The following is a 20025-nucleotide window of genomic DNA, read 5'->3' as shown; positions in this document are numbered from 1 at the left end:
GACCAGTCAGACCAGTTCTACATAGCAGCTGAGTATAGTAGTCAAATCTGTCTGGATGATCAGGATATGACTGAAGCTCCTCCACACGTTTCACCTTCCTGTTGTTGTCAGACAGTTTCAGGTATCTGTTGACTGTGTTTGTGTCCAGTTCCAGCTCACAGGCGTCTGATGGAGAATAGAGACACAACACAGCTGCAGGTTATCATCTGTTCATTCATCAACAGCTTTACTGACACTTACTGAGAGTCCATCAAACAAACAGCTCAGACTCAGCACTGAATGATGTTTGACAGCATGGACTGTTTTTAGATTCAATTACTGATTTAAACTTTCATTTACATATTTTACTTGATTTAAAACAAAACAGGAAATTAATCATACAAATGTGTTTATTTAGCACACAAATAAGAACACATCAAATATGATTATAAAATATAAAGTGTGTGTGAGGAGAGATCAAGAAGCCAACAGGCTTATACAACGGGCCTTACCTCTAAAGAGATGAATAAAACAAGTGATAAGAAGAACACAACTTCAAAGGATGATTTACAATTAAAACCCAGAGTGACTGCCGACACAGATCAGCATGAAAGCATCTCCAACCTGAAGCATCGCCCTCCAACACTTTGTCTACTTTTAAAAGGATTTAAAGAGACCAGCTCTCACAGACACAACTCATCCTGCAGGAGACTCCAGGCTGAAGGAGCAGCCAACCTGGAACTCCTTTTCCCTGTTTCAGGGAGACACAGCAGCCAGCTGGGGACTCTGATAAGGATCCTCATGGAAGCCTCAGTTTGGAGGTTTCTTTAAGGCAGACACAAGGAGGAGAACCCGGGGTAGACCCATAAATAGCTGATTGGGCTATATAACCTGTCTGGCCTTAGATCAGAATCCCACAGGGATGATAGAAAAACTTGCTGGAGAAAATGAAGTCTGGGTCGACTTACTGCATGCTGCAACAACCCAACCTTGGATATGCAAAAGACAATGGATATATGGACTCTAACATAGTAGATGTTTAAGTTGGACCACTGTGTTCACTTTGTTGTTTGTGTTGAGAATAAGAATTCTAAAGTCTTTCAATCTGCAGAGACAAAAACAAAAACTTCATTCTAATTAAACATAGTTTCATTAATTACAAGCTTTGTGATTGGTTCATTGTAAAGAATGTGTTAATCTATTCGTCTTTTATTCTAACATGATAGTTAGATTTAACAAACTATGTTAATCTTCTGCCCAGTTCTCTCTTCATCACAAACACTTTTTTTCTCATCACACACAAAAACACATTTCTGTTCTAAACTATCCTCTCCTCCAGCCTCGCCTGGATTTGTTTTGTATGGGATGACTGGGATGTTTTTAGGTTCTGCCACAAACAGTCTGGACGAGTGCACAGAGGCTGTGACTTCATACATTGGCGTCTGCCAGGACTTATTTGTAACATCACGCACTACGGTGAGTTACAACAATGACGAGCCCTGGGTCACAGCTAGACTCAGACGGTGAAGGCAGGAAAAGGAGGTGTGGACAGGGAGAGTTTTAAAAAGGCTAAATACAACTTCAGCAGGGCGGTGAAAGAAGCCAAGCATCTTTACTCTGAGAAACTAAAACAACAGTTCTCAGACAGAAACGCTGGCTCAGTCTGGAAGGTTCTCAGACAACTCACCAGCTATCAGCCTAAAATCCCCCACTCTGTAAGTGAACTGTGTCTGGCCAACAACCTGAAGGAGTTTTACTGTCTAGACCAGACTCCGTCTCTCCCTCCACCTTGAAGCGCTGTGCTGGTCAGCTGATCAGCTCCCTCCAGTCTTTATGGACATTTTTAACACCTCATTAGAGACATGCCACGTGCCAGCCTGCTCCAAGTCCACCATCATCCCTGTCCCCAAAAAACCAAGGACCACAGGACTGAATAACTTCAGACCAGCCGCCTTGACCTCTGTGGTGATGAAGTCTTTTGAGTGCCTTGTGGTTTCACACCTCAAAGACATCATAGACCCCCTTCTGGACCCTCCAAAGTTCACCTACAGAGCCAACAGGTCTGTTGACGATGCTGTCAACCTGGCCCTCCACTTCATCCTCAAGCATCTGGACTCAGCAGGATCCTATGTCAGAATCCTGTTTGTGGATTTCAGCTCTGTTTTAATACAATAATACCAGCCCTGCTCCAGGACCAGCTCTCTCAGCTGAACGTGCCTGATTCCACCTGCAGGTGGACCACAGGCTTCCTGTCTGACAGGAGTCAGCAGGTGAAGCTGGGGGGGTTGTCTGGGACAGGACCATCAGCACTGACTCCCCTCAAGGCTGCGTTCTTTCTCCTCTCTTCTCCCTGTACACGAACAGCTGCACCGCCAGTCATCACTCTGCCAAGCTCCTCAATAGAGCTGAAACAATTCCTCGAAAAACTTGAATAATTCGATTACAAAAATTCATAGAGGAATTTCCGCTGCCTCGAGGCTTCGTTAAGTTTTTGTTTTGGGTTTTTTGGCTTCATCAAAACTTTGCTATGTGTATAAAACACGTTTAACGTTGCTGCAACTACCTGCTCCTCTCTCTGACACCCACACACGAGCGCGGCGTGCCCCTTTTAACTTTTAGTCAGCACACAGTTGATCTGTGATCCATACGACCGAGTCGGAAACACGTGATCCGGTCAAACAGTCGGCTTTTCTCCGTTCACTCTCTCCGTGTTTGCAGCTAACATAACGATAGCAGCGTCCTCTCACAGTCTCTGTCATAGACATACTGTATGTCTCTGGTCTCTGTAGTCTGTGAGCGCGCTGAATGCACGCGCTGCAGGAGCAGACAGAGATACACTTATAACAATATACAGGCTGATTATATGAAATGTCTAATGTCTTCAAAGCTAAATCAAGAGATAACTTGTTTGTGGAATAATAATTTAGCAAATATATATTTAAAGTTTCTCAATCTCCTGATCAGACATAATGACTGATTCTGTGATTGATTCAACAGAACATAATGCTTTCTCTATTAAATGTACTGTAACAGATGTGTCGGCTACACAAAACACTATTTGTTATTTCAGCCATTAAAACATGTTTGGCCTGTATTTTTAATTTACCTGCCGCCTTGTTCAGTGAATCAAAAAGTTGATTTGGGACCCTGTCAGTAATGTGGTGAATGTCAGCAGCTGTATAGAGCAGAGGTGGTTGGTTGTAACAAGCAGGCGTTACCATGGTAACTGCAAAGAAGCAGGTTTGTAGGGACGACCGGAGACGAGTTAAACCTTAATTAAGCAAAAGTATGATTTATTCGATTACTCGATTAATCGATCGGGATATTCGATAGAATACTCGATTACTAAAATATTCCATAGCTGCAGCTCTACTCCTCAAGTTCACAGACGACACCACCCTCACTGGACTCATCTCTGGCCTCTCGCTAAACCTCTCGCCACGAGAACAGTTTCTTCCCCTGTGCCGTCAGCCTACGTTTATTTAGTTAATATGCACTTTAAGAGTACATTTCTAAGGACTGGAAGATTTTCTTCATTGCAGAATGAAAGCTCCTATATTACATATTTGGGACATTATGTTTTTTTTTTATATTTTACATTTTTAAACTGTATTTTATATATTTGTAATAGCTTCTTATACTTTATCAATTAACTTCTTTAGATTCTTTATTACCCGTTTAGTACCAATTAATCAAGATAAATTCCTTGTATGTGTAAATGCCAGAGATATGGACTCGAGTCACATGACTTGGACTCGAGTCACGCATTTGATGATTTTGGATTCGACTTGACAAAATCGTAAAAAGACTTGAAACTCGACTTGGACTTTGAGACCAATGACTCGACAATACTTGAGGATTTAATGTATTATTTTTGGTCCCTTTGACTTCCACATTGCATAAAACACTGACGGAATCACAGTTTTACACTGAAAATATAATCAACGTTGCTCAGAATATTATGGGATTTGTTTTAACATGGGTGATTTATTGAGAAAAAAAACCTACGCTTTTCATATCAACAGTTTTTTATGAATGACTTTTATGTGAGTTTGGTGAACCTGCAGCTTCTCACTGCTGCTTCTCTGCTGCCTGTATGTTTTAGCGCGAGCTGAAACACACACACACACACACACACACACACACACCAGATTGCCAGCCATCACACGCACCTACTAACTCCGTGATCTGTATAGACTTTAATAGTTACGGTCTGTGCATGGTAAGGACCAAATCTTTATTTTCAGGAACGCTCAGTAATCGGGTCAGAAAGTCATTTCGACTTTTCTCCATTCACTCACCGTGTCTGCATTTATCAACAATCAGCTCCTTAAAAACAGTAGACTTATGTTATCAGCCTGCTACAGTCTGGGAACGTCTGCACACACTGTTAAAACAAGTAAGGGTGGCATGGCCTCTACTAAGTTAAAAAATTAAAAAATATTCTACAATTTCCTGACTTGATCAAAAATGATCAAAATCAGATTCAGTGAAAAACATTGTTCAACAGAATTCAGACAAATACAAATGGAAGAAAAAGAATTTAGCAAAAATGAATAAAACAAAGTCAGTAACACTGTATGAATAGCAATCATGATTTTTTTAACTGTAACAGAATATTTTTCTGTTAAAATGGCATTTTATCTGGTAAAGAGAGCTTATGACTTGTTGAGGACTCAAAATTCAAAGGTTAGGACATTGGACCCGACTTGGGACTTGCCTGTGTTTACTTGTGACTCGACTTGTTTGTTGCATCAACATTTATTTAATTTCTGGATTCTCCTTAAGGAGAGGTCACTCCTCAAACTATGAATTTAGAAGAGCTCTCTCTCCATCTCTGTGTTTGTTTCTCTAATGAACGCCTCTGTTCCTTTTCCAATAATAAACAGATGTGAGGTAAAGTGTTATTTTAACAGCAACAATATCTACATTAAATTCAATACAGCATGTGCTGCTGTGTTCTGATGAAGAGAAATGAAAACACACTCACACTTCCTCAGACCAGGTTTCAGTTGGTGCAGTCCACCATGGTCCAACCTGGAAGAAGAAACCAGATCAGAATCTACTTCATACAGCTTCATTTAAATCACCATCAGACAAGAAGCAGAGTTGATCATTCAGAAACAGTGAGACAGCTTCTGTGTGTCTGTCTGTACCTCAGTGTCTCCAGTCTGCAGTGTGGATCCTCCAGTCCAGCAGACAGCAGCTTCTCTCCTCCTTCTCCTGGATGATTGTAGCTCAGGTCCAGCTCTCTCAGAGGGGAGGAGCTTAGAGCTGAGGCCAGAGACACACAACTTTCTTCTGTGATCAGACAGCCTGACAGACTACACACAAACATAAACACATACATACTTGCTTTAGACAGAGCACAGGTGTCACACTTTGTTTGGCATTACTTTTTTTAAATTGTTTGACATCCATCGTTTCATGAGCAGCTGTTTTATCAATAACAGTCATAACCATGCAGCTGAACAGATTAAACATTCATCTGAAGAAAAGCTTCTTCATGTGTTTATATTCCAACTTGTATGATTCTTTTTGGCAAGGAATCACTTCTTCATCTCACACCTGTATGAGTCCAGACAAGCATGAATGACTTCCGTCAAAAAGTGCAGGGCTGCGATAAATCATAAAATACTAATAATTAACCGTCATTTGAATTTCCATTATTTCGTTATTTCCACCAACAAACATTTCAGCGTATTCTCTGTCTGCCCAGATGAACACCAAAAGTCTTCACTCTGCCTCATCCAACCAGTCAGCCAGTCAGCCAGTCAGCCAATCAGCCAGTTAGCCAGTCAGCCCTCCACTCTGCAATAAAACCTTGTTGATATTTCAATTATGCTGCTGTGTCTGTTTTGGGGACTACATCATACAAATAATTAAATGTATAGCATTAATGTGGCAACGTACAGTTAATAAAACGTTAAAGGACTCATTGAAGGTCAGTTTCCTAAAATGAAATGAGGAAACATTATCATCTAAAAAACAATCTGACTCAGCTGCACACTAACCTGAGGGTGTCCAGTCTACAGAGAGGACTCTTTAGTCCAGCAGACAGCAGCTTCACTCCTGAATCATGCAGGTTGTTGTTGCTCAGGTCCAGCTCTCTCAGACTAGTGGACTGGGAGCTGAGGACTGAGGACAGAGCTTCACAGCTTCTCTCTGAGAGGTTACAACCACTCAGCCTGAAGAGGATTCAGAAGAACAGAAATGAAAACAATTACAAACCATAGTTGTTATTTCTGAATAAAGAGAACTACATTTAACCTGGATAGTTATGTGAGCACGTACAGAGCTTTGTTTGAAGCTTTGATTACAGGCAGCAGCCTCAGAAGAGCCTCCTCTGAAGCAGAGTATTTCTTCAGGTCAAACACGTCCAGATCTTTTTCTGATGACAGTAAGATGAAGACCAGAGCTGACCACTGAGCAGGAGACAGTTCATCTGTGGAGAGACGTCCTGATCTCAGGGACTGTTGGATCTCCTCCACTAGAGAACGATCATTCAGTTCATTCAGACAGTGGAACAGATTGATGCTTTTCTCTGCAGACAGATCCTCACTGATCTTCTTCTTGATGTACTCGACTGTTTCCTGATTGGTCTGTGAGCCACTTCCTGTGTGTGTCAGCAGACCTCGTAGGTAATTCTGATTGGTCTCTAGAGAAAGACCGAGGAGGAAGCGGAGGAACAAGTCCAGGTGTCCATGTGGACTCTGTAAGGCCTGGTCCACAGCACTCTGGTAGAACTGTGTCTTTGCAGATGTTTGATGGATTGTTTGTTCTTGTGACATCAGATTGACTCCAGAGTTGATGAAGGTCAGATGGACATGAAGAGCAGCCAGAAACTCCTGAACACTCAGATGGATGAAGCAGAACACCTTGTCCTGGTACAGTCCTCTCTCCTCTTTAAAGATCTGTGTGAACACTCCTGAGTACACTGAGGCAGCTCTGATATCGATGCCACACTCTGTCAGGTCTGACTCATAGAAGATCAGGTTTCCTTTCTGCAGCTGCTCAAAAGCCAGTTTTCCCAGAGACTCAATCATCTTCCTGCTCTCTGGACTCCAGTGTGGATCTGTCTCAGCTCCTCCATCATACTTGATGTTCTTCAGTTTGGACTGAACCACCAGGAAGTGGATGTACATCTCAGTCAGGGTCTTGGGCAGCTCTCCTCCCTCTCTGGTCTTCAGCACATCCTCCAGAACTGTAGCAGTGATCCAGCAGAAGACCGGGATGTGGCACATGATGTGGAGGCTTCGGGATGTCTTGATGTGGGAGATGATTCTGTTGGCCTGCTTCTCATCTCTGAATCTCTTCCTGAAGTACTCGTCCTTCTGTGGGTCAGTGAACCCTCTGACCTCTGTCACCATGTCAACACACTCAGGAGGGATCTGATTGGCTGCTGCAGGTCGTGTGGTTATCCAGAGGCGAGCAGAGGGAAGCAGTTTCCCCCTGATGAGGTTTGTCAGCAGCACATCCACTGAGGTGGACTCTGTGACATCAGTCAGGGTCTGGTTGTTTTTAAAGTCCAGAGGAAGTCGACACTCATCCAGACCGTCAAAGATGAACACCACCTGGAACTCTTCAGACCTGCAGATTCCTGCTTCTTTGGTTTCAGGAAAGAAGTGATGAACAAGTTCCACCAAGCTGAACTTTTTCTCTTTCAGCACATTCAGCTCTCTGAAAGTGAATGGAAATGTGAACAGTATGTCCTGGTTGGCTTTGTCTTCAGCCCAGTCCAGAGTGAACTTCTGTGTTAAGACTGTTTTCCCGATGCCAGCCACTCCCTTGGTCATCACTCTTCTGATTGGTTCATCTCTTCCAGGTGGGGATTTAAAGATGTCTTCTTGTCTGATGGTTGTTTCTGCTCTGTCTGGTTTCCTGGATGCTGTTTCAATCTGTCTGACCTCGTGTTCCTCATTGACCTCTCCAGTCCCTCCCTCTGTGATGAAGAGCTCTGTGTAGATCTGGTTCAGAAGGGTTGGGTTTCCTGCTTTAGCGATCCCCTCAAACACACACTGGAACTTCTCCTTCAGGTTAGATTTCAGTTTACGCTGACACACTGGACCAAATGTTCCTGAATGAAGAAAGAAGTGAGATCAATGAACAGATCCTGATAAAGATCACATGACCATCTGAGTTTAAACCTCTTTGTCCTTTTTCTAAAATATGAAATCTGTTCAGATGTTCTTACTGCTCTGCAGACAGTCAGCCAGCTCCTCCTGCTTCATTCTCCTCAGGAAGTGGAGAGTGATCTTCAAAAATGCCTCTTTACAGCTTCTCCTCTGCTCTTCATCCTCACGCTGACTCTCAAAGCATTCTGGGTAATCTGGACTCAGAGCCCTCTGGACTCTCTTCAGCTCGTTCTTCACAAAGGTGACGATGTTCTCCTCCAGCAGCTGGAACAGAAGGAGACACTGGATATTTCCTATAAAGTGGTAGAACTCAACATGTGGTTCATGTGTCAGTCTGAAGGTCAGCTGCTCTAAACACAACAATAACTTAGCATTACATTCTTGTCATGGTAGTTTATGAAATAACACACCATAAAGATGGAGTCCAGGTCTGTTAGATCCTGCTGGTCTGATGGATCTCTGTGAACCTGGGAGCTCTCCTGTTGAACTCTGTGACAGGACATATTACACAAGAAAACAATGGGTCATATATGATGAAGCTCTGAGCCAAGATATGAGTCTTGAACCACAGAGTCAGAACATTCACTGGATTTTTAATTCTTACCTTCCATCAGCACCACGTCCATCTTTAAAGTCAATAAAACGACCCATAGACCGGTCACTCTTCATGGACACACAGCTGGGTCCAGGAGAGTCCGGTCTATGGTCCTGCATCCTGATACAAACAAACAGCTGCTTCATGAACAAAGATCATTTTAATCAGATTGTTCCAGTTCAAACTAGCAGATGAATCATCCGTAATCAGGAGGCAGAGCTGAAGTTCTCCACAGTTCTGTTTCTATTAGAACAGTATCTCAGTCAGAATACAGCCAGCACTGTGTCTGTCCTCACATTCTTCAGACTGATGAAATCAAAGTTCACAGAAGACGACTCAAACAGAAACACAGCTCAGAAAGATGCCAGCAGGAACAATAAAGGTTCGAAGTCCAACCTGCATTTTCAGAGAGAAAGAACTCAGGCTAGCTACAGAAGATACTACCAGTGACCACCAGGGGGCAGAAGGCCAACCTGAGGGAGAGATCAGTAGGAACAGGAGATAGGCTGGACCTCCTGGACACATAAACTCATTGATCTGGTTTATCATGAGGAGTCTGATCACTGAAATCTGTGACTGATGAACACTGTGATGTCACTGCTGAAAGAAAATACTGACGAGTCCGAAAAAACACCATGAAGCTCTGATCCAAGATATGAGTCTTTGAACCACTGCGTCAGAACATTCACTGGATTTTTAATTCTTACCTTCCATCAGCACCACGTCCATCTTTAAAGTCAATAAGACGACCCTTAGACCGGTCACTCTTCATGGACACACAGCTGGGTCCAGGAGAGTCTGGTCTCTGGTCCTGCATCCTGATACAAACAAACAAACAACATTATTAGTTACTGTGAGCAGCAGCTGAGACACTGATGATGATGATGATGATGATGGAGTGATGAAGGTGGAGGGATGCTGTGACATGGAGAAGAGTCATGGACAGTTAGAGATGGTGATCTCACCTCAGAGCTTCCTGTTCCTCACACAGAGAGGTTTTAGAGGGAGGGACTCCCTCCTCTGTGTCCTCACACTGATCCATAGCAGAGCGCCCCCTGCTGGAAGAGCTGACCTCTGTCACTACAACAACACTGACCAAGTTCAGCTGCTGAAGTCACATCCAGTCAAAGATCTTCACCTGTGGAGGAAACACCTTCATCATCATCATCATCACCTCACTGTCAAGTCTACATACATCACATCTACATGGTTCTGTTATGGTAGATGGTATTATCATCATCCCTCTTACTGCCCTCACTCCCGTCCTCAATTAAAAGAGTCATAGTGCACGTTGGCTCAAACGACACAACCCGCTCTCAGTCCGAGGTAACCAAAGCTGACTTTGATAAATGTTTAGGGCTCCTTAAGTGCTGTGGAAAGTCCATCTTCATCTCAGGTCCCATCCCCACAGTCGGTCGCGGCACCGGCCAATTCAGCAGACTTCTCAGCCTTCACAGCTGGCTCCAGTCAGTCTGTAGAGGACACGCTGTGGGCTTCATCGACAACTTCAATCTTTTTTGGAACAGATGGTCTTATTTTAAAAGAGACGGGCTACATCCGAACAAACTAGGTGCACGAATGCTCGCTGCTAACATACAGCACGCCGTGCACACAGCCCCAAGTGCCTGACTGTCTGTATGCCAGAACAGCCACGCCCCTGTCTCACTTCATGCTCCTGACTCTATTCCACATATCATCCCAGTCAGAACCGAAAAAAGGGTCAAATCAGTTCACCACCCACCCTCCATTGCCCTATCGACAGTAACAGAGATGTTACATCTACGGACCTTCTCCAGGGCCGCTCCGCCACAGACTGCACAACACCACTACATTCTCAAACGACACATCCACAAAGGCTCTCAACGGAACTTTCAGTACAGTCAACACAACAGCAACACAAACATCCGCTCCTTTTGGTCTACTGAGCCCCGCCCCCCCCGCCGCACTACCCGTCCTGTCAATCACAACCTACTGTCTTCTCTGCTCAAAGCAACCACATACACACCACTCACCTGTCTGAAACTCTGTCTGCTGAACATTAGATCCCTTAGTAACAAGGCTCTGCTGATCGCTGACTTTATTGCTGACCATAAACTGGACATTTTATGCCTCACTGAGACTTGGCAACAGCCAAACGACTTTTCCCAGCTAAATGAGGCTGTTCCACCGGGCTTCTCCTTTATCAGTAAACCCTGTGCCGCAGGGAGGGGGGGAGGTCTCGCTCTCCTTCACCGCGACAACATCAAAGTCACTGCTGTCACTATCCCCCACCATTCCTCCTTTGAATGTTTAGCTGCAAAAATCACAGGCCCAAAACCCACCATCATTGTCACCATCTACAGGCCACCAAAACCCTCCACCGTGTTCCTCAATGAATTTGCATCACTACTAACATCTGTTTGTGCCATGTCCCCCACTGTAATCCTCCTCGGCGATTTCAACATACACATTGACAATCCGTCCAACACCTTAGCTAACGACTTCACATCACTCCTGGACTGTCTCGGAATCACACAACATGTAAAGCTCCCAACTCATAACAAAGGCCACATACTGGACTTAATCTGCTGCACTGACATCACCCCCACCAACCTTGACATCATGGACTTCCCCATTACTGACCACAAAGCTGTACTTTTTGACATTCACACCCAACTTCACAAAGTCAAAGAACAACGGACCATCTCCTTCAGAAACATCAATCATATCAACACGACAAATCTCTTCACCCTGATCAGCTCCTACCCCAGCCCTCCCCTAGCATCTTCCCCTTCTGACTTGGTGACCCACTACAACAACTGTCTCTCCACTGCCCTTCAGACCATGGCTCCTCTGAAAACACGCTCAGTCTCCTTCAATCACACTGCTCCCTGGTTCACCCCTGCCCTACGCCAGCTCAAAGCCACAGGTCGTCAACTGGAGCGACTGTACAAAAAAAACGGACTCACCGTTCACAGCCAAATGTACTCGGACCACCTGCATCACTATAAGAATGCGCTTACTACTGCCAAATCTTCATATTATTCCAACCTCATCAACACTGGTACTGGCAGCAACAGAACCCTCTTTGCAACGGTCAGCCACCTAATTCAGCCTCCTAAAATCCTCCCACCAGACACATCCACCGATCAGTGCACTGCTTTCCTGGACTTCTTCAACTCAAAAATCACTACCATTCACCAACAACTGGCATCATCCTGCACCTCCTCAAATGATCCAACTTGGATGATCACTGCTGGCCAACCTCTCATCAGCTGCCTCTCTGACTTCACCCCAGTATCGGATCACACCATCTCTGAACTCATCCGCAAAGCTAAAACCACCACCTGCCAGCTTGATCCTCTTCCCACTTCCCTCGTCAAAGCCTGTCTGCCATCCATCTCTCCGATGATCACCAATATAATTAACTCCTCCCTCACCACTGGCATTGTACCCCCCACTCTCAAACTAGCTGCTATCACTCCCATCCTGAAAAAACCCGGCGCTGACCCAACTGACCTCAACCTCTACCGGCCCATCTCCAACCTCCCCTTCATCTCCAAAACACTTGAAAGGGTGGTTGCCGCTCAACTACAGTCCCACCTCAACACAAACAACCTCCATGAACCCTTCCAATCCGGTTTCCGTCCAAAACACAGCACTGAAACAGCCCTAGTCAAAATCACCAATGACCTCCTCTGTGCAGCTGACTCCGGACTTCTGACCATACTCATCCTCCTCGACCTCAGCGCAGCATTCGACACTATTTCCCACACATTACTCCTGGACCGCCTGGCTGGCATTGGGATCACTGGTGCTGCACTCCGCTGGTTCACATCATACCACACTGACCGCCAACAATTTGTGCAAATAAGGGACCACAAGTCTGGGTGTTCGGGTGTTTCACTGGGTGTTCCCCAGGGGTCAGTCTTGGGTCCATTACTCTTCATCATCTACCTCCTCCCTCTGGGCACAATCCTCCGCCATCATGGGATCCACTTTCACTGTTACGCCGACGACACACAGGTCTACATCTCCTCCAAACCCACTGCCACCACCCCTCCCACCTCCCTCATCACCTGCATGGAAGACATTCGGAACTGGATGAGCAGGAACTTCCTAAAACTCAACGGCAACAAAACCGAGGCCCTGCTCATCGGCTCCAAACCCACCCTCACCAACTCACAACACACCCCAGTACCACCCATCATCATCGACGGTTTCCCTGTACCCTTCTCCCCCCAAGTCAAAAGCCTCGGCGTCATTCTGGACAGCACCCTCTCATTTGCTCCCCACATTAGAAACATCACCCGGACTGCCCTCTTCCACCTCCGTAACATTTCTAGACTCCGCCCATCACTGTCCCAGTCCAGCACCGAAATCCTAGTTCACTCATTTGTCACTTCCCGCATCGACTATTGCAATGCCCTCCTCACTGGACTCCCCGCCAAACTCATCAACAGACTGCAACTCATCCAGAACTCTGCCGCCCGGATCATTACTCGCACCACATCATCTGATCATATCACCCCCATTCTCATTCAACTTCACTGGCTCCCTGTACAATTTCGCATCAACTACAAAAACCTCCTCCTCACTTACAAAGTTCTTCACCAGCTAGCCCCCACTTACCTCTGCGACCTCCTCCATCACTACAGCCCCTCACGCACCCTCCGCTCAACCTCTGCTGGACTGCTAGTCATCCCCACACCACGCCTCAGTACCATGGGTGCCCGAGCCTTCAGCTGCTCGGCACCCAGACTTTGGAACTCCCTCCCCCCCCACATACGACAGTCAGAGTCCATCTCCACCTTTAAATCCCAACTCAAAACCCACCTGTTTAAACTGGCATACTCACTGTAACTGTTCACTCCACACTACACCTGTCTTTTGTTTGTTTTTATGTTTGGTTTTAACCTAATGTATTGTTTTTATCCACTGTAAGGCGACCTTGGGTGGCTTGAAAGGCGCCATTAAATAAAATGTATTATTATTATTATTATTATCCCATTCTTGTTATAATTTGATGAATGTTTTTATTTAAACTTTTTTCTGTGTTTGTTCTGCTGAAAATTTTAATTGATCCTCAAACATCAATAAAGTTTGATCTTATCAGGAGGCTTTACTGCTTTGAATCATAAAACGGTTTTAAAAAATACCTTCAAACACGCCCAACAAGTCAATGATTAACCAAGAACACAGTCAGCTAAGTTACAACGACTTCTCATAACTTTAGTCAGAACGAGTTTCACCGTGAAAAAACATCTTGAAAAATGAGTTTCAGAACAACACACACTGATCAGTTTGAATTCTCATATTTAAATCACAGAATCACATCATAAATCATATTTCAATCAACATGTTAGCATGGTTAGCCTAGCCTGTATCATGACTGAGGATCATTGTGTTCCCTTTAACTGTAGTGTGAGCAGCTAATGAACCCAGTCGCTAACAGTTAGCTTACAGCTTTTTTTACACTTAAATTAAATGAGAATCTTTCAAACGGTCAAAAAAAGCTTGTCTTACCTTCAACATGGAGAACTGATCCGCATCACAACAGGACAAAGACACCTGACACCAGGAAATACCAAAGTCTAATAATCACCATAGAAACAGGGATTCAAAAGTCACAACTTTATGATTTTTTATATTTCAGGAAGCTGGTTTATTGTAGCAGGTGACAAAGATCCTTTATTGCTTCGTTACCAGATCATTGACAAAGTGTTTGAGGCAGTCTGTTCACCTGCAGTGGTCTGGGCCTCCCTTACCAGGATCCAGGTGTTCAGGATCCTGGTCAGGTCCTCAGATTCATGAACTACAAGACACTAAAAACTAGAATGAAGAGTTATTAGCTGTTGTTCATCAGTGAATAATAATATATTTACAAAGCTCCAGATTCAAAGTGTTAGCTTGTAACTCATTCTATAAAGAACAGACTGAACTCTGTGTAATATTATCATCTTCTTATTAAAGAAAGCACAGCACTTTATCTCACTTCATACTGCTTCACTTTCCTGTCTTAACTTGTTTGATGTCTTTTAAAAAAATGTCTTCTCTCTGTTTAACCTTAGCTCAGATAAAAACACAACTGTTCCCTGTAAACTGAGTATTAGATACGAGACAACAAGAATTAAACTCCTACCTGGTCTGAAGTGGTTCTGTGATCATGTGATCAGTCAGCACGGCAGAAAATCAATCTTTCATCGCTAACGGTAACTGAACACACGCAACAAACGCACCGCAAACGACTTCCTTCAACAGGATGGTTAGAAGGAATCATTTAATGTAGACGTGGGGTTCATTCACACTCTGCAGGGGAACATTAGACCAATCAGATGAAGCTTCAGCTCGCCGTCAGCTACCCTCAGGTTGACTGTTGTACATTTAGTGCTGACTGCAAGGTTAGCTAACACGATGGCTGAGGCAGAGCGAAGAGAGAGAAGAGCGAGGATGATGATGATGATGAAGATTTCATGTTGAAAGAGAACAGCGTACCAAAGAGTGCTCATGCTCTTCACACATTAAATCGACCAATTACAGCCTTGATACCCGTTTGTCGCCATGGAGACATGAAATGCTTTTTCCTGTACTGTGACTGTAGTTACTGCTCTCTGCCTCTAGAGGGCAGTATAGCTCTATACACCTGTTCATCCCTCAGCACTTATTATCAAAGCAGATTTCAAGTGTCAGTCACAGCCTGTCTGTGTTCACACCAGGCGCAGGAATGAATGCACTAAAAAGGGATTACTACAGGTGAGTTACAGTACCTGTGTGTCACTGCCGAAGCCCCCCCTGCTGACAAACTAGAATAACTAACTTCCTGTTTATAACACCTGCACACACCTGTCTCTTTCAGAACGTCTCTGTTGCCAGCTCTCCACACAGCCTCTGTTATAGGGTCACCTACTGAGTCAGTTATAGAGAGAGAAGTGAATGACTGATAAACTGAGAGATTTCACAAAAAGCAGCAGTTCAACACCTGGACGTACCTGCAGGATTATGACGTCATCACTAGTTAAGAGCCAATCAGAGTGCAGTATGCGACATACATTGTGATGAAGCAACAAACACACAAACACTGAGGGTGCAAAGTGCCTACTCAATTAGTCAGAAGGCAGTATGCAGTAGAGAGGACCTCCTATCCGTGCTGTATCTTACTATTCAGAAGGCACACACAGTAGGCTGATATTTGTGCCGACTCCGTTTCATTAATTCAGTATGGAAGTGATGTCATTTGTGTTACCTAAACCGGCTGACTCCATTAAGGAGGAAAGGTTTTAAAATAATGCCGACATTTGATGTTGTTAATCTCTTGAATTTCCCTCGGGATCAATAAAGTATCTATCTATCTATCTATCTATCTATCTATCTATCTATCTATCTAAAAGAGCAATTTTAGAAGTGACTTCTCTTGATAAAAAATTGAATAAACTAATCCATACTCATTTGTTTTGATTTGGAGGCGAATGTGAAATGATGTTTTACAGTTAATTTTGCACAACATTGTGGGAGGTAAAATACAATTCATTTCCTGAAAGCATGCATCTGATCCATACTGCATAAACCCCAGAAGTTAGTATCCATACTGATAGGTTCAGTATACTGAGGTAGACACATAAATGCCTTCTGGATAACCACAAGAGAACTCCCTACATAAAAGTCTCGACTGTATACTGAACTGTGGCTGTTCAGAAAGGGCCTGAGTCTTTACAAAGTGAAGTAGGAAACATGTTGTGTCCAACAGTTCAATGTTACAAATGAAACATACTGAAATATTTAGTTTCCATATGAAGAGGTTCTGGGTTTTTACACGAGGTGTAAAGAGATTTTTTTATTTTCGAGTTGTTGGGAGATTTTATTTGAAACATTTTAACTCTGTTTTTTATCACTGTTTTAGTTTAAAAAAGAACACAGACACAAACTATTATTCGAGTCGAGCATCTTAAACATGTGTTAAAGTGTCCTAACCCTCTAAATGTAACATTAATCATCTTTCATGAAATGATCCTCACTAATAATCAGCATTAGGTCGGTTTGTTTGACACCTCTCTGACTCAGCTAGCATGAAGTACAGTTAGCTTGGTTTCAGCTCATGAAAGAGAGAAAACTCAAAGTTGTTTGTAAAAGTTAGTTTGAGACATTGTGGAGCTTTAGATAAATCACACAACACTTACCTGTGCAGTGAATAAAATCTCAAACTGGACATCAGAAGGTTTTTAGTCCCAAACCCCCTCCAGGATTAAACAACGGGCCGATTGTTTTCCAGCAAATACACGAAGCCGGCGGGTGATTCAGGGACCCTGGGAGAGGGGAGCGTTCAAGTTATTACACACGACACATTACTCACTCGATATTTTCTCTCGCGGCCACCTGCAGGGCCTGTTTAAGACACCCTGATCTAGACCATCCTGATCCAATGCGTAATCACCTTGATGACTATGAACAGCCAATTGGTGAGCGGCTGCAAGCATCCTCAACCCCTGAAAGGAAAGAAAAGGAAACAAAGAACAAATACTACTGCTCAGTGCTAAAAGAGAGGGAAAGGCTGAGGTCTGAACTTCACAAAGTTAAAAGGGAACTCCAGGCAGCAAAACTCAAGACACAAAACATACAGAGGAAACTAAAGAAGCAAAAGGAAAAACATAAAATGGTGATCAAAAAGAACAAACCGAGACACAAAAAGAAAGCATCACAGGCGAGAAGAGAAGAAGTGGCCAGCTTTCTTTGCAGGGATGAGAATAGTCGCATGTTATCAGGCAAAAAGGACACTGTGACGAAAAATAAAATCAAAAAGCAAAGGAGGGTACTACTTTACTCTCTGAAGGAGCTCCATCCACAGTACAATACAACAGTCAGGAGACACCTCAAATTGTCATACAGACAGTTTGTTAGGTATTGTCCTTTTTATGTAACACCAGCAAAAGAATCTGACAGAAATACATGTGCTTGCATAGAGCATGAAAATGTCAAGCTGCTTGTTGACAAGTTGTATCAGAGAGGCCTTCTTCTGACCAACAGCATTTCTGACTTGCTGGCATCTATTGCATGCAACACTACCAGCAAGACTTGCATGTATCGCACCTGTGCGGAGTGCTGCTACAATGAAATTGAGTTCGAGGGACCTTTGGAGGCAACTCTAATAACATGGCAGCAGTGGTCCAGGGTAGTCTCCTCTGAAGAAGGGAAAACATTTACCAACTTTGAAAAAGTCACACAAAGTGGTAAGTGTGATGATCTGCTGGCTTTGCTTAACAAGAAGCTGGACTCTCTTGCGAAGCATCAATTCAACTGGCTACATCAAGTGAAAACACTCAGAGAGCTAAAAGAAACTCTGTGCGAGGATGAAGTCTGCATTCACGTAGACTTTTCAGAGAACTATGGCTGTAAGCTCAACAGGGAAATTCAGGCTTTCCACTTTGGTGGAAGTCGCAAGCAGGTTACAGTCCACACCTGTGTGGCTTATACAGCCTCCTCATCAATCTCCTATGCCACTCTCTCTGCCTCTCCTCGCCATGATGAACGTACTGTATGGGCGCACATGGAGCCTGTGTTGAGGGATGTCAAAGGCAAATGTGAGACACCACCTTGCACCCTACACATCATCAGCCATGGACCAGTGACCCAGTACCAGAACAAGAAAAACTTTGACCTACTCAGCACAGTGCCTTTTCTGTATGGCTTCCAAAGGGTCACATGGAACTTCAGTGAGAAATCGCATGGGAAGGGAGCTCCTGATGGAGTGGGTGGGGCTGTAAAGCGTATTGCGGATACAGCAGTCAAAAGAGGCACTGACTTGCAAACAGCAGAGGAGCTGTAAAACTTCCTGAAAGATCAGCCCTCTAGCATCAACTACTATTGGATATCAGAGGAAGCCATTGCAAAGTACGATGAATCAGTCCCAACAAATGTCCCAGCCGTGAAAGGCACACTCAGAATTCACCAAGTGACCTCTGAAGTGCCAGCTGCAATGCAGTGGAGGGACATTTCATGCTTCTGTGCAAGACCTGGTATCTGCAACTGCTATGGTCCATCTGCAGTAGATTTCCGCAACCTACCAGGAAACCACCCCTCAACATGTCAGCAGGATCTGAAAGGAAAGTTCATCCTGGTCAGATATGAAAGAAAGCCTTTTGTGGGACAGGTCATGCAGGTGGTGGGTGACGAACTGGAAGTGAGTGTCTTCACCTGGCCTCAACCACCTGATCTCCTTTTCTATTACAAGTCTGATGTGCTGAACATTGTCTCTGAGCCAGAACCTTTGAACTCGCGTCATTCAAAACTCACAGCAAAGGACTGGAAACACTTCCAAGCACACACTGCCTGACCTTTAAGATTCAGAAGTTCTGTCACACTGGCACAGTCCTCTCTGAAACAGCGTGCATGGCACTAAACACAAGGTCCAACCCTTCTCTCTCTGCTTTCAATCCCCCTTCTGTTTTTACTTTCATTCACATTGTCTCGCTCTCTCTCACTCACACACACAGTTTTTGATTGTTTGATATGTTAGTTGTTAGATATATTTCTTTGCTAAAATCACAATAGAAGTAACGAGTTCAACCATATGATTCTTGGGGTCGCCGGTGGCGCAGCGGCAGTGCGCGCGACCCCACGTATTGAGGCTCAGTCCTCGCGCGCGGGCGGCCCGGGTTTTGCGTCCGGCCTGTGGCCCATTTCACGCATGTCTCTCCCCACTCTCTCTCCCCCTTTCCGACTCTATCCACTGTCCTCCCTCTATCAATAAAGGCAAAAAGGCCAAAAATAAAACTTAAAAAAAAACCCAAAAAAACCCCATATGATTCTTGTCAGATTGTTTTCTACAATGAAATAATATAAGTTCTTGTTCTCTCACTCTAACACACACAGTTATTTACTCATGCACTCACTCTCTCTCTCTCTCTCTCTCTCTCTCTCTCACACACACACACGTATTTGTGTTTCTTTTAAGAGCTTCCCTGGTTCTTGTCAAATGTTTTTCTACACTGAAAAAAAAAAGTTAATTTAACCTTGAATTCATTTGACTGTCATTCTTTAATTTTAGTGTCATTTTTTTAAGAAACAGTGACCTTTAACTATAAAAGCAACAGTCAGGTGGTGTGACTGGTTAGTGTGTAACCAGTATTTTTCATGAAAATATTAAAATATACAGAACAATTAATGTGGAATATAAAGTAACCCTCTACTGCAGTGCAATAACATGTCTTAAAACATTTTTTACATAATTTGTCAAAGAACACAAACAACACAAAGGATGATTGCAGTATATGTCCCACTCAATGTATTTAAAAAAGCCTGAAATTTACATTTGGATGTAATCCTTATAACATCTATTCTCATGTG

The 20025-nt window shown here is 43.8% G+C and overlaps 2 protein-coding genes across 5 annotated transcripts in view; one reads left to right on the top strand and one right to left on the bottom strand.

Moving 5' to 3' along the window:
* The window catches only part of LOC306830494 (protein NLRC3-like), a 32113-nt gene extending 22237 nt beyond the window's left edge, over positions 1-9876 (bottom strand). The window contains 10 exon segments of the mRNA XM_079354039.1: positions 4970-5016; positions 5136-5303; positions 5994-6172; positions 6175-6272; positions 6275-8056; positions 8174-8378; positions 8525-8603; positions 8719-8829; positions 9417-9527; positions 9675-9876. Coding sequence (XP_079210165.1) covers positions 4970-5016; positions 5136-5303; positions 5994-6172; positions 6175-6272; positions 6275-8056; positions 8174-8378; positions 8525-8603; positions 8719-8829; positions 9417-9527; positions 9675-9751 — 2857 coding nt within the window. The 5' untranslated portion in view covers positions 9752-9876.
* Positions 1-20025, top strand: part of or55e1 (odorant receptor, family 55, subfamily E, member 1) — a 38607-nt gene that overhangs the window by 3280 nt on the left and 15302 nt on the right. The window contains exon 3 of one of the 4 annotated variants that reach the window (XR_013779969.1): positions 5141-5228. The exons of 1 other annotated variant lie outside the window; for it this stretch is intronic. The gene's annotated coding sequence lies outside the window, so the exon portion shown is untranslated. Of the gene's footprint in view, positions 1-148; positions 1209-5140; positions 5229-20025 lie in introns of those variants that run through there. 2 more of the 4 variants (XR_013779970.1, XR_013779971.1) reach the window with 2 other exon arrangements.

The sequence above is a fragment of the Symphodus melops genome (assembly GCF_947650265.1).
Source record: "Symphodus melops genome assembly, chromosome: 10".
Lineage (NCBI taxonomy): Eukaryota > Metazoa > Chordata > Actinopteri > Labriformes > Labridae > Symphodus > Symphodus melops.
This window is presented reverse-complemented; position numbering and strand designations above follow the sequence as displayed.